This window comes from Muscardinus avellanarius, assembly GCF_963383645.1.
Source record: "Muscardinus avellanarius genome assembly, chromosome: 6".
NCBI classification, from domain to species: Eukaryota; Metazoa; Chordata; class Mammalia; order Rodentia; family Gliridae; genus Muscardinus; species Muscardinus avellanarius.
Genome location: NC_137791.1, coordinates 105311929 through 105327833, shown reverse-complemented (window position 1 = coordinate 105327833; position 15905 = coordinate 105311929). Strand labels below are relative to the sequence as shown.

The window sequence follows — 15905 nt, the reverse complement described above, 5'->3', positions numbered from 1 at the left end:
AATGTAGCTCAGAGGTAGGCTCAATCCCCAGTACCAGAAAGAAATTGCCTGGGCAATTTGGCAAGACCCTATCTATCTGGTCTACTTTTTTTTTTTTTTTTTTGGTGGTACTGGGGTTCCTGGAAGCCCTTCTACCTCCGGGCTACACTCCCAGACCTATTTTTACATTTTTATTTGGAAACAGGGTCTCCTAAGCCAGCGCGCGCGGCCGGCTTTGAACCTGCGCGATCCTCCTGTCTCTGCCTCCCAAGCGCGGGGATTACAAGCGTGCGCCACCACGCCCGACTGGTCTTCTTCTTTTGATTAAGACTGGATGCAAGCTTACATGTAAACTATTGGTATTTTAAGTTTCCTTTTCTGTCATTCATTGTAAAACTGTCTAATTTGAAAAATGTAGATTATGAAAAATAAAGGTTTAGGCACTGTTCAAAAAAACATTTTTTTTAAAGGCCTGGTGATGTAACCCAGTGGTAGAGTGTCCCTGGGTTCTATCCCCAGTACCACAAAAACAAACAAAAAAACCTGGGATTTTACTTGGAGCACAGAAGTATACCTTGGATAGTGTTCAGTCCTCCAAAGTACTGGAGCTAAATTCTATTCATCTTATTTCCCAGTTGAATTAATATGACCTGGGAGTTAAGGCGATACAGTCTTAGCAAGGCCTACGCTCTTCTCAGAAGCAAAAGTAAATTTTCTCTGGAAAAAAATAGCATCATCCTAAGTGTCTAATTATTTCCTAATTTTTTCCAAATGTAATGTCTGGCACTCAAAAAAGCTGACAGGAAGAAAAGATATGACTCAACCATTAAATGCACATCTTCTACACTTGATCTTAGCCAAAAGGTTGAGAAATAATAGATTATAACTCGATTCAGACCCATGCAGGATCTAGTCACTGGGTATTTCAGATGTAGACTTTAAAATAATTATGATTAATATGCTGAAGAAAGTAAATGAAAAACTTTAGAATTTCAGCAGAAAACTGAAAAATACAGTAAGAAAAAAAGCCAACATGGTATGTGAAATTAAGAAATAACTGGGGCTGGAGCACACTTAAGTGGCAGAACATGTGCTTAGCACATGCCAGGTCCTCGGCTCAATCTCTAGCACCAAGTAAAAAGAAAGAGAAATGAATAGAGGGGTTTAATTATACATTTAAAAAGTTTTAAAGAAAGAAAAAGGACTGATGGCCAGAGGAAAATATTCAGACTAAGGCATGGGGAGAATAAAGGTTGAATAATATAAAAATAATCAGGTGACCCAGTGATATCATGTGTATGACTATTGGAATCTCTGCAACAAAGGGATGGAATTGGAAGAAACAATATTTGAGTTTCAGGCTGGGATTTTTCCAAAATGAATGGAAGACATTATGTCATAGATTTAAGAATAATACTCTAGTAAGAATAAATATAAATAAACATATGGTAAGCATATACTGTGGTCTGAAAGTTTATTTCCCTTCCATATCCACATGTTAGAATCCTAACCCCAAGCGATGCTAGGAGGAGGTAGGTGGGGCCTTTTGGAGGTTGATGAGGTCATCAGGGCAGAGCCCTTGCAAGTGGGATTAGTACCCTTACGGACCAGACCACGTGAGGACACAGGGAAAAAAGTACTATTTATAGGAAAGTGGACCCTCACCAGTCTCTGAATTTGCTGGTGGCTGGATTTTGGACTTTCCTGTCTCCAAAATTGTGAGAAGTAAATTTCTTTTATTTATAAGCTACTCAGGACTTTTTGTTATAGCAGCTAAAATAGACTGATTAAACCCTTTTAATTACTGAAAGTCAAGTGCAGTGGTAAGGAGGCAAAGAGAAAATACATGTTACCTTAATGAAATAGCAATAAAAGCAAAAAGTAACTTTTCACTAAATTAGAAGTCTATTTAATATAGTGCTGAAAGAAATTTCCACACTAGATTTTTGTTTGTTTGTTTGTTTTTTGGTGGTACCAGGGTTCCTGGAAACCCTTCTACCTCTGGGCTACACTCCAAGACCTATTTTATATTTTTATTTGGAAACAGGATCTCTTAAGCCAGTATGGCTGGCTTTGAACCTGAGCGATCCTCCTGTCTCTGCCTCCCAAGCGCAGGGATTACAAGCGTGTGCCACCACGCCCGGCAGACTAGATTTTTTTAATCCAGAAAAAAAGTAATATTTGAAATAGGGTGGTGGTACATGCCTATAAACTCAATATTTGGGAAGCTGAGACAGGAGTATTGCAGGTCCAAGGACAGCCTTAGCAACTCAGCAAGATTCTCAGCAACCTGGCAAGACCTTTTTTCAAAATAAAAAAAATTAAAATTAATGGGGATATAGACCTTGTTTCAAAACAAAATTTAAAATTGTGATATCTTGGGGGTAGAATGCCCCTGGGTTCAATCCCCAGTACCACAAAAACCAACCAAACAAAAATAAATATAATGAAATATTTTCTCAGACTACAAAATCTGAGAGTTTGTCACTGGTAGACATGATAGAGGAAATATTTGGGTAGAAGAAATATTGTATAGAAAGCTGGGGATTCAGGGAAAAATGAACAATGGAAAAAGCTAAGTACCTTGCTAAACCTAAATGATTATAAACTAATGTCTTATGGGATTGCAAATGACTGTCTATAGTGTTAAAAATATCTATGTTATAAAATAAATTAGAATTTTAGAGAATCAGAAATGGAAAAAGTGTGTGATCTTTGCTTTCCCGGGAAGTGATAAAAGTAGTAAATTATAGTAAATAAGTGGTATATGTTTTACTGTCTGGGATAATCAGTGAACACATAATAAAAATGTATAATTAATAGTTTAAAGGCAAGAGGAATGAAATATGGAATTAGAATATGAATCTAAAGAGAAAGAAGAGAAAGGGATCAGAGAAAATGCAGGATCAGCCAGGTGTGGTGGTGCATGCTTTTAATCCCAGTACTTGGGAGGCTTAGACAGGAGGATCCCAGGTCCACAGCCAGCCTCAGCTACTTAGGCCCTGTTTCAAAATAAAGAATAAAAAATTGGGCTAGGGAAGTAGCTTGGAGGTAGAATGCCCCTGGGTTCAACCCCCAGTACCACAAAAAAAGAAAGAAAGAAAAAAAGCAGGATCAGTAGAAAGCATATAGGGTGGTAGATTAAACCAAAGTACATATATATTTGTTTATATTAGATATAACACATTAAATAGTATATAAACATATTATGATATATAATATTAAAACATTAAAATGCATAGGCCGAATTCTTGAAGAGGAAAAAGAATATCAACATTGAATTTCAAAAGATCAACTACTTGCTATTTATAAGAGATGCTCCTAAAATAAAATGCCACAAACAAATGGACAGGAAAATATATGTAGTGCATATGTTGACAAAAAGAATACAGACAAAAAATCCAAATAAAAAAAATTCCTAGGACTGGAGATGTAGCTCGGTGGTAAATAACTTGCCTAGGATGTGTGAGGTCTTCTGTTTGATCCCCAGTACCACAAGGTGAGAGAGAAAAAGAAATAATAAATACTACTGAAGAAAGAAATCTGCAGTTATGAAATATGCAGTTCATCAGGAAGACTAACAGAGCTAAAGACATACATAACAACACAGTCTCAAAATCTATAAAGCAAGCTGGGCTGGTGGCCCACACCTGTCATCCCAGTACTTGGGAGGATTGCAGGGTTGAGGCCAACCCCAGCAACTCAGTGAGACTCTTAGCAACTTAGCGAGACCCTGTTTCAAATTTTAAAAAATAAAAAGGGCTCAGAGTGTAGCTTGGAGGTAGTAAAATTATTTAGAACCAGCATTTTCCGTAGACAGAAAATATTAAGGAATCCATGAAATAACTTTAGCACTAATAAATTAACATAATAAGATTGCAGAAAATGAATATGTACCAGACTTAGCAACCTAATGAGGCTTTCAGCAACTTAGTGAGACTGTTCCCAAATAAGAAAAATAGGGCTGGGGGTGTAGCCTGGAGGTAGAAGGCCTCTGGGTTCCATCCCCAGTAACACACACACACACACACACACACACACACACACTCTCTGACTATGTAAAGATGTAACACCTGAAAGGGGCATTATAAGAAAAAACTACAGATCTGTATCACATATGAGCAGTGTTGTAAAAGATAAACATCAGCAAACTGAAATATTAGAAATAACTGTATAAATATTAATAGATGTATAAAGAGATTTGATAAACTTAATGTTCATTCATGACATCTGCAACAAAGATCGCATTTCATGAAATGGTTAAAGCTTTCTTTCCGATATCAGAATTGGTTACATGTTCTTGTTATCACCATTTATAATCAGTGTTGTACTGGAAGAGCTTGGCAACAGTAAGGAAAGACAGAAACGAAAAGTAGAAAGGTTGGAAATAAAGAAATCATTTAAGTGACTGATTATGTGGAAATTTAAGGGAATCTACAGCTGTAGAAAAAATGTGACTTTTTCAATGTTATTAGATACAAGATCAGCATGCAAAATCAATTTTTATTTTTAGCCAGGGCAGTGTGCTTTCCTATAATCCCAGTACTTGGGAGGCTGAGACAGGATACACCTCCATTACATACACGTATACACACACACACACACACACACACACACACACACACACACAGCACTATAAAGAAAATCCCTGTGTTAACTTTGAGAGGTTTTCAGAGAATAATCCTTTTTCCTAACTATATGGAAATTAGGTGGGTTGTGTGTGTGTGTGTGTGTGTGTGTGTGTGTGGTACTGGGGATTGAACCCAGGGACATTCTACCTTCAATCTACACCCCCAACCCAATTTTTTATTCTTTATTTTGAAACAGGGTCTCAGTAAGTTGTAGAGAGCCTCACTAAATATCTGAGGCCAGCCAGGCGTGGTAGCACATGCTTGTAATCCCTGTGCTTGGGAGGCTGAGACAGGAAGATTGCACAGGTTCGAAGCCAGCCTCAGCTACTTAGGGAGGCTCTCAGAAACTTAGTGAGACCCTGTTTCCAAATAAATTATAAAATAGGGCTGGGGGTGTAGCCTTGAGGTAGAAAGCCCCTGGGTTCCATCCCCCAGTACCACAATAAATAAATAAAAATTCAAAAATGAAGTATCTGTGGCCAGCCGCAAATCTGTGATTCACCTGTCTCAGCTTCTCAAGAACTGGGATTACAAGTGTGCGCCACCACGCCTGGCTAAAGTGAGTTTTTGTGGAGTTGAGGGCCTAAAATTGAATACTAGATATAATCTCTTACTGCATTCAGATTTTCATTAATAATTCATGCTTTTTCTCTGTGTGTTTTTCCTCTCAGATGTTGAAATACTTCGTGAAACATTTACTAACATTGAATCAAAGGATCAGAGGTTACAGAGAGTCAAAGTGATTCTGTTGCTGCCTCGTTGTTCCGGCCTGGGTGTTAGCAATCCCATAGAATTTATTTTAAATGAACATGAAGGTACTTGCTTTAATATTAAATTATTGCAATCAGTTGACTTGACTATTGCCCACCAACTTCTATTATGGAAAATAAATTTTATTTTCCCTTTTCTACATTAGTCTCCAGGTTGGTAGCATTCTTTCTTCTGAATTTAAATGAGCTGTACGGCCATTTGGATGCCTGTCTCATAAAAACTTGGAGAAAAACAACATTAACTGTTTTCTATCTCCTTTTCAAAACAGTACTAACAGGAAGCATAATTACTTTTATTAGCTTTTCAAACTTTCAGTCAATATTTTCATATCGTCCGTTTAGTTTTAATAGGTATTTTTGTAAAAATTTTTACTAGTAGGAAAAATGATTGAAAATAATGTAATAACAGCAAATATGAAAATTACCTAAGAGGACTTTGCTTTACGGTGTCTAATTTCTACAATTTAGATGCAAATTTACTTAAAGATCTCTCTCAAGGAGGCACTTCGGAAGACAAACTTCAGGTTCTTGCTCAACAGCAATGTGAACAACTAACGCACGCGATGAGATGTAAGTGTCCTTAGTACAGCCTTGCTCAGAAATGTGACTCTCCACTCATCTATCATATTAAACAAGAGGTGGGAACCACAAATTTTCCAGAATGTTCATTCTTAGTGCCTTCAAATAACAAAATGCTTATTTTTACATAAGCATTTTTATACAGGCATTTTTTATACTCTGTCTTTAAAGACTACATGCTTTGCAAGCCGGGCGTGGTGGTGCACGCTTGTAATCCCAGCATTTGGGAGGCTGAGACAGGAGGATCATGGTTCGCGGACAGCCTCAGCTACTTAGTGAGGCCATCTGGAACTCAGTGAGACCCGGTTTCAAAATAAAGAATAAAAAATAGGGCAGGGGGTGTAACTTAGAGATAGAATGCCCTGGTTTAATCCCCAGCACCACAAAAATAAGAGAAAAGAAGAAAAGAGAAAAGAGAAAAAAGAGAGAAAAGAAAATGTTTTGCTATAACATTAAACATAACAAGTATAATAATTTCTCAATGCTGAAGTGTAATAATTATGTGCATTCATAGTTGTACATCTTTATCTTTCCTATTCCTGCTCTTTGACTTCTTACTTGATGTAATTTTTCTGTTGCTGTCATTTTCCCTGCCCCTACCTATCCAAATTCTAATCTAACTTTTATTTTTCTTACTGGTAAGTAGAGAGGTGCAATTTCAGGTGAAGCCTAGATCATTTGATTTGGAGTATGAAGAACAAGGCTCTTTAGGTCTTTATATCATTGCTTTAATCACTCCATTTAGATTTTGAGTACCACTTCTTTTCCACAGGTGAACATAGAAATCCCTGAGAAACTAATAAACTTTTACTAGTTCCATGTATACTTATCAAGTACCTATGCTGGGCAAGGCATTAAGCTGGATGTTAGATTTATGGACATTAATAAACCCTGACAGAGGCTCAAAGATGAGTCTGTGGATATAGATACAGATAATTTGATGCATCAAGATATAACATACATGAAGATATAACATACAACAAGGCAGAATGGATAAGAAGTCTGTGCTCTGGTTGTGTTGTTAATGTTGATTTCAACATGAAAGTATGTGTATGTGCTATGAAATAAATTGGTTGAGAGATTAGGAAGTTGGTGAGATTTTTTTTCACTAATGCATTTTTATTAAACTTTAATTGAATATTTAAAGCTTAAAAAGGCTTCAGAAAGAATCATGAAAAGCAAAAGGAGTTTAGTGACATATACTTATGTATGATGTCAAACATGTTATTTCACAACCCTTGAGATTATGACAGTCTACATTATTGGAAGATATACTGCAAATCAAGTTGTATTGCTTTCCATAAAACAATGCATTAAATCACCAAATCAGGAGCCTGCTCCAAATTTTGATAGAAATGACTAAAAGCTCTGTTTAAAATTGACCTTGTAAAATATAATTATGCTTCATCCTCTTATTTTTTAATCTATTTTTTAATGTGGTACTGGAGTTTGAACCTAGGTGCATTTTACTCTTGAACTATATACCCTAGCCTGATTTAATTTTTCATCTTCAAACGGAGTTCCTAAATTGCTGAAGCTGGCTTTGAACCTATGATCCTTCTGTATCAGCCCCCCAAGTACTAAGATTACAGTAATGCATAACGACCATCCCAGCTTCTGCCTCTTGTTACTTGTGAAAACAATTTCTAAATTTCTCTCTCCCCCAGGGGCACTTTACCATCGAAGTACATCCTCAGACTTTATTACATTGTGTTTGGAGACAGGGTCTAAGTTGCCCAGGCGGGCTGCAAACTCACCCTCTTCCTGCCTTAGCTTCCTTGAGTCGCTGGGATTATTGGCATGCACCACCATACCTGGAGAATTTTTAAAATATTTGTACATTTAAGCCGGGCGTGGTGACACACACTTGTAATCCTTGCGCCTGGGAGGCTGAGACAGGAGGATCGCGCAGGATCGAAGCCAGCCTCAGCTACTTAGTGAGGCTCTCAGTAACTTAGTGAGACCCTGTTTCCAAATAAAGTATAAAATAGGTCTGGGAGTGTAGCCCGGAGGTAGAAAGCCTCTGGGTTCCACCCCCAGTACCACCAAAAAAAAAAAAAAATTGTACATTTATTGATAATTTATTATTTGCTGGGCACCCTGCTACTTAGCTTACATGTATTATTTTATATTATCCTCATGAAATCTCAGCCTCCATGCCTTGTTTGATCAGAGTAACAAGGGAACCCAGGCTCCCCAAATTCACTCACCCTCTAAAACTCAGCTGTGCCACTACTCTACTGTGAAACCATCACAAACACGTGCCTGGGGGCTCATTATAGCCTGTCGACGATTAAAGACAAGAAACCCAGACATCCGGTCATTCCTCGTCTCTTAATTCAGGCCTCCACACTTCACATCCCCTTGTCTGTCTGTCTGTATCTCCCACTGCTCTCTAGAACAGTCACTTAACAACTGTAATCTCCTGGATTTTAACTTCCTTAAATCTTCTCTTCTCCACTCCCTCTTTTTTCTGCCTCCCCCTGAAAACAGGGTCTAAGTCTCTCTCCCGTTCTTTTTGAGCCTATTACTATCCCACGTTCACTTTGGCCGCTGCGCTGAGCTGGTCTAGTGAGGATCTCGATGGCCCCGGCCCACCCCGCCCGTGCTGTCGCGTCACCTCCCGGGCCTCATCTGACTTGGTCTGGCGGAGGCAGTTGGCCTAACTGGCCCCTTTGTCCTCTTCCTTTGCACATTTCCTCACTTGTCTTCTGGGAACCCATGTCTCGCTTCTTCCCCACCTCCCGGCCTCCCCTGCTTGATCGCCGGGGTCTCACTGTCTCAGCACCCGGTAGCATCAGAGTGTACCATGGTTCATGTCTTGGATTCTTCTTCTGTCTATATACTTATTCCCTTGGTGATCACATTCAGTCTCAGGGTTTTATGTTTCCGATCCAACTTCTCCCCCAAACTCTTAAGCCTGTATCTCCACCTGCCTGCCAGCCCGTTAGAATCTCACAGCTGACAGGTCTAAAATGGAAGTTGATCTTCTCCAGCCTTACCCGTCCGCCCTGCATTTCTGCCTTTTCCATTGGTGCCAGTATTAGCCTTCCACTTGCTCAGGCAAAAAGCCTCAGCAGAGTCCAGGACTCCTTTCACACCCACAGCCAGTGTGCCAGCAAATGAAGCGCATTCCACATCCAGTGTATGTTCAGAGCCCAGCCGTCTCCACCACCGCCACAGTGCCGTACGGTCACCTCACACCTGGAGCCCACGATGGCCGCCTCCTCCGTCCACCAGCTTCCACCACTGCCCCGCACGGGGGGATCTTATTAACAAATAGCTTCCTGTCACACTTTTTTTCTTTTGTGACTAGAGTTTGACCCCAGGGCATTCTATCTCTGAGCTACACCCCCAGTCATTTTCATTTTTAAATTTGCTAAGGCTCCTATCTCAGCCTCCCAAGTCTAGGAGTACAGGCTTGTGCCACTGCACCCAGCTCTCAGACAACACTTTAAGCCCTCGCCTCCCGTGATTCTCCTCATTCCCTCATTTGATCAGACTGGCCCTTTTACTTTCCTTGAACATGCCAGGCCCATTTCCACTCGAGGACCTTTATATTTTCTGCTGTCTTACCTTAAAATACTCTTGCTGAGATAGCTCTGTGTCTGGCTCCCTCATCTTCTGATCTACCCACAGTCCTCCATCTCAGCAAGCTGCCACAGCTTCCCTAAAGTTACAGCATCTCCCGGAAACTCTTCCGCACCTGTCTCTGCTTTATCATTGGAATTGCCTCCTAATTATGTCTTGTTGTCTTTATCCTGTGCTAAAAAGTTAGCCCACAGGTGGGAATTTTTGACTTTGTTGTTCACTGGTGGATCCCAAAGCTTGGGGTGTGGTTGCTGCTCAGTAAGTAGGAATAAATGAGGGAATTGCAGGTTGTAGAGATGAAAAATGTCTATGACTTTGAGTAATTTGCCCAGGTTCAGACAGCAGCAAGGGACAGAACTGGAATTTACCGACGTCTGTTACTAGAGCTCTTTAAACCAATTAGGTGGCATAGCTTGTGGATAATGGGATGGAGGTATCGAGCTCACAGTGATATGCAGTGTTTATTTCTTTGTGTTTATAACTAGGCTGAAATTAATTGATTTATGCATTAATTGCAGACTACATTACTTTACTTTAAAGGGGAGCCCTCCAAGAACATGTGGATCATTCCACTTAAAACCTGCTGCTCTCAGTATCAAATACATGTTGGGAAATGTGGCAAATTTGTACTGGGTAGTTAATGTGGTCATTATATTCTTACATCTTTTTAAATACAGTTCCTAAAGCTCAAGCAATTGTCTACTGCACATGCTCAGTTTATCCAGAAGAAAACGAGGTTGTGGTTAAGAAGGCGCTTGAACTTCAAGACCTTGGGATTAAAGTACAATCTTACAGGTAAAGAAAAAAGGATTCTTCTGAACAACTCAAACAACCAAATGTTTCTGAAAATGAAAAACATAATTTTTAAGTTATATAAAGATATTCCATTTTCTTTTTATTGGACTTTAATGTCATAGACCCTAACGTCTTACAACTTTGGATTCTGTAGAGCCTTTACAACAGCTTGGCCCACTTTTTTGTATATTAAAGGCCTTTTTAGTTATTATTGTTAACACAAATAATTTGGGCTTTGATTTGATGAATTTCTTGATAATATGGGTCCAAATTTCATATTCCTGTTTTAGATACACATATACCTCAATAGAAGAAAAATTGGTGCATAAAATGTTCTTGGAAAGCAGAAAATTCGATGTGAATGAAATGATACATTGCCTAGGGAAATAGAGCAGATGGCCCATAAAACCATTTCTTAATACCCCGAGGTTGTGGAATTTAAAGTTGAATGCAATATTAAGTCAACTCCTCACCCACCTGTTGCTTATGTCTCCCTTCACCGTCCCAGGAACAGCCAGCTCGTTTTGGATGTTAACCATCATAATTCCTACTCTAGGACAATGCAATTTTTGTCTTGTCTTCTATTGGAAAAAATTCACATATTACAAAAGTACTAACTTACAAAGAAAAAGTTTTTTTTTAAGTTCTATCCTTTTGAATATAACCATTTTTAAGTTTGATTTATAGTCTTCTAGATTTTTCCAGGAGCAAAAAATGTGCCTATTTTAAGTTTCAATTGGTTTTGTCAAATTACTCACCAAAATATTAATTTTTATGAGTATTATGAATATTTTATGAAACCACAGATGCTGGCTTTATCAGACATAAATTTTAATCCATCCTAGTAATGCTATCAGTGAATTAAATTAAGAAAAATCTGAACATTCATATTTATATTTTGGAGCTTAACTATGTTATATATTGGCAAGAAATAATTATTTTCATCGAGTATTCTTTACTTCTATATAATTAAATAAATTTAAAAATAATCTTAATTTGTGTAGAGAATAAGTGTATGCAGGTTAAGTATCTCTTATCCAAAATGCTTGGGACCAAAAGTATTTCAGTTTCTGGATATTTGGGGATTTTAAAATATTTTCATATGCATAGTGTGATATCTAAACCTAAAATTCACTTACATTTCACATTTCATATGCACCTTAGACACATGGCCTGAGGGTTTCTTTCTTTCTTTTTTTTTTTTTGCAGTATTGGGGATGGTACCCAGGGGCATTCTACCTCCGAGCTGCACCCCCAGCCCTATTTTTTTTATATTCTTTATTTTGAAAACGGGTCTCACTGAGTTGCAAAGGGCCTAAGTAGCTGAGGCTGCCCGTGTACCACGATCCTCGGGTCTCAGCCTCCTGAATGCTGGGATTACAAGCATGCGCCACCATGCCCAGCTTGATTTCCTGATATTTTAATTTATGTGGACTAGTACTTAATTGCTTTGACTTATAGAATGTGCTTTAATTCTAAAAGCATGAAATTTAAGAATCACTTATCCATGTATGAACTATTAAATGAGAAATTAAATATAAAAACCAATCAAATTTTTATGTTAAATATATGTGTATTAGAGGCTCTTCTACCTCTGACATAAAATGTTTTGTTCTGTACTTTCTTGAACACTATCTAACCACTCGTTAAAACTCAAAAAAGTGAGCCAGGCATGGTGGTGCATGTTTGTAATCCCAGCACTTGGGAGGTTGAGACAGGAGGATTGCATAGGTTCAAAGCCAGCCTCAGCTACTTAGTGAGGCTCTCGGAAATTTAGTGAGACCCTGTTTCCAAAAAGTAATAAAAAGCCGAGCGTGGTGGCGCACTCTTGTAATCCCCGCGCTTGGGAGGCGGAGACAGGAGGATCATGCAGGTTCGAAGCCAGCAGTGCTGGCTTAAGAGACTCTGTTTCCAAATAAAAATATAAAATAGGTCTGGGAGTATAGCCCGGAGGTAGAAGGGTTCCATCTCCAATCTCCAGTACAACCAAAAAAAAAAAAGTATTAAAAAAACATAGGTCTGGGAGTATAGTCCGGAGGTAGAAAAGCCCCTGGGTTCCACCCTAGTACCACCAAAAACTCAAAAAAGTGATTGTAAGAATGATGTAGTTAAAACAATAGGCTGTATTTATGTTGTAATTGTGCAAAAAGTAGCTGAAAGAAAGAAATCGTACATTTTGTATTTTGAAACCATGGAAATATAGAACATTTGGAATTACGCTTTTGTGACTGCTATACGTATTTACCTGTTTTGACAATAGAGTGGTGACTTGAAGTGTTTAGTTAAAAGTTTGTTATTCTTGGCATAGTTGCTTAGAGATGCAAAACTTGGGAAGTCTATTGAATTATGAACTCACATAGAACACCAGACCTTTTTTACTTAGAGGAGAATTTTGGAAAAGACTGCTTCAGCCCTTTTTCTAACTTGGAATTCTTACTTACATGATTGGTAAAACATAATAGAAGAAAATTAAGTTGCAAAATAGTTCCTTAGAGCAGAAGCCGTGTGAGCTGCTCAACGTCTGTCATCTCGCCCGCAGGCTCAGCCCTCCGGTGCTTCCACTGTGCTCCGTGAAAGAAATACATTTGTCTACTGATAAATTTTTCAGAATTGAACCATCTGAAACTACCAATGGTTGTTTTCTCTCTATTTTAACACGAGAGGTAAGGGGGAAAAATCCACATCATACTTGAAATTGAGAAACGGCAAAGCTTCATAAAGAACGAGGAACTTTGTGGACATTTTGAAGTGGTGTGCTTTTATTTCATAAGTATCTAGAGGGCAGGAAAAAGAATGGTTTCTGTGTGGCAAGCAATCCCCAGTCCTTATGCGTCTCCACTGTTTCTTTTGCCTGCCCTCTACTCCCCTGTCCAAGCAGTTTGTCAACATCTATAGCACATTTTTCCTGGCACAGAAGAAATTAGCTGTGTAATTCTGCCAGGCTTACACATGGGGGAGTTGAATTTAAAGACATTTGCTGAGCTTTATGAGTTATTTTAGGGACTAAGGCCTAGAAGCCATTTATTTGAATAGCACAGAGTACTCCTTTTATTTTCACTGAAGCACCGACAGTCTCTGCAATACGACAGCACTAGCTGCCTCCACGCTAATAACTGCTTCTCTAATTACAGCGGGACCCCTCCGAGACAGTGTCTGTGAAAGACGTTCTGGCCCGAGCTGCCGCCAAGGGTCTGCTGGATGGGATTGAGTTGGGGAAATCGTCAAAAAGGGAGAAGAGAAGAAAGAAATCAAGAACATCCTTGCCCAAAGCTTCTGCTAATGATAGTAACAGCATCCAAGTGAAAATTGCTGAGTTTCTGAATCGAGAAACTAAAGCAAGTGCTAATCGGCCAGAGGCATTGATGACAAAACCCCTTCTCTCACAAAAAAACATGAGTCAAGCGGGTGCTTCCTCACAAGCCAGAAAATCGAGCAAGCCCCCCACCAACCCCTTAGGCCCCACCATGGTGAAGAACACCAGCCCCTCCAGGCCGTTTGATCGGCAAAGCTTCCTAAGGCCACGACCAGAAGACAAAATGGTCGCTCTGAAACCTGTTGAGATTGTTTTGCCCCCAGTAATGATACCATTTCCAAGTCCCCAAGGGCTCAAAGCTCAGGTAGCAACTCAGCATTTGTACTATCGTTGGGTTGGGCCCAAGACTGGCTACCTTCCCACAGCATCCGTACCCAGGAGAGGGGAGAAGTCTAAAGAAAACTTACCTTCCTCCCTACCCCGGCGACCTCGGCCCTGGCTTTGACGGTCCTGTGTTTTCACAGGGGCCAGAGGCACATAATTTTGTTTTCAAAGCCTAGTATTTCTCAGAAGGTTAGAGATCACTACATAAAATAATCATCGTTTCAGTCACTTAGTATCTTGTTAATGTGCTATTACCTTCAGAGAATTAAGACAGGTGGGAACCAATAATGTAGGGATTAAGCGAGAAGAAAACAGAGATTCCAACAGCTCAGTGCTGATCCGGTTTTGAATGCTCAGTTGGAGACACGGATTCGGCTCCTAGAACTTGTCTCACTCCTACTAACTTGCAGTCTGTATTACAGCCACAACAGTTTCTCCTGAAGGGAAACACAGTCCGCCTGACAGCAGGCTGCTTTTCAGACTTCTCCCTTGAGGTTCTCTAGGAAACACTGATGGGCAAGATGCTGTCTCCCTCCAGGTCTCCGTCCCTCCAGCATCTGGGCAGTGCAGTTAAGCTTCCTCAATCACGATTGAGGCTGATTTTTTTCTGCAGTATCAAACAGTTCCTGAAACAGGGCATGCCACGAGTTTTTGCGAGGTAACTGAGCTTGAGTATGAACAGGAAGCATGGCGAGTTCCAGAACGCCGGGTGTGTAGTATTTCTCACTGACAGGGCATCTGGGGTCCCGGGCAGAGCGAGCTCAGTCGTCCCTCCCTCCTGCCTCTTATGCCACTGTTGTAAAAGATGACTGAGCAAACGCCCATCTAAAGATTCGGCTTTGAGAGGCAAACGCGTTGAACACAAGTGATATCTATCATCTAAGAAACCAACCCAGGTTTCTGATTCTACTCAAAGATCAGGTGAAGCAGCAAAACCACAAGTTGTTTCAGATGGCACACAGTAATCAAACTTCGGCAAATCATTTCTGATGCATAATTAAAATATACTATAGCACTATGTTCATTATACTAAGTGTCCATTCGTCTTGGATGTATTAATAATTGCCTATCAATACTGATATTTTCATTTCTTTTCATTCTTTTCACCAACGCAAAAGAACTTCTTTGACCTTAAGTAGAATAAGGAGTATAAATCTTTTAATGATGGTGCTGGGTATTGAACTCGGGGCATTCTACCTCTGAACTACACCCCAGCCCTAGTTTTATTTGGAAACAGGATCTCAGTAGGTTGATATGAACCTAAGTTGTGGAGGCTGGCCTTGAAACTTTGATCTCCTGTTTCAGCCTCCCTAGTACGGAGATTATAGGCAGATAATCCCAGCCTTTTATTTTATTTTATTTTTTTAGTTTGCAGTCCTGGGAATTAACAGAGTCATTCTACCTCTGAGCTACACCCCCAGTCCTATTTTCTCTTATTTTTTTAAATTTTGAAACAGGGTTTCTCTAAGTTGGTGAGGCTGTCCTGAAACTTCGATCCTCTTGTCTTTGGGACTACAGGCATGTGCCACCATGCCCAGCTCACATCTATAACTCTTACAGTTTATAACTATAGTTCATAACAATAACAGTGAAGTTATAAACTATACACTTACAGCTATAACTCATAGTTTAAAAAAGTTCAGACACATTCATGTCATTTTAATTTGAAGTTTTATTTTCAGAAGCCAGTTGTGTAGAAATGTTAGTATATATCTAAATGCTCAATTCAAGTGACATGATTTTAGTAGAATATTTAAGTCTGCTTCAGCTGAAGTATTTCATTACCTTCTCACTTGAAGTAGACAGAAAAATAATTTCATTTTATCTTTAGCTGAAGATTATATTTTTCAGTAAAGTCTAAGTGAAGAAAAGGCTTTTAATACTTTAGCTAGGCTTTTATTTTTAAATCCTCAAATAATACTC

At 39.3% G+C, this 15905-nt stretch overlaps 1 protein-coding gene across 1 annotated transcript in view; it reads left to right on the top strand.

Moving 5' to 3' along the window:
* The window catches only part of NSUN7 (NOP2/Sun RNA methyltransferase family member 7), a gene marked incomplete at both ends in the record, with an annotated part of 36471 nt that extends 22368 nt beyond the window's left edge, over window positions 1-14103 (top strand). Inside the window, 5 exons of the mRNA XM_080697005.1 lie at window positions 5282-5425; window positions 5849-5950; window positions 10228-10345; window positions 12885-13008; window positions 13477-14103. Of these exons, the coding sequence (XP_080553131.1) occupies window positions 5282-5425; window positions 5849-5950; window positions 10228-10345; window positions 12885-13008; window positions 13477-14103 (1115 nt within the window). The remainder of the gene's footprint in view (window positions 1-5281; window positions 5426-5848; window positions 5951-10227; window positions 10346-12884; window positions 13009-13476) is intronic.
* Window positions 14104-15905: the final 1802 nt, after the last annotated feature.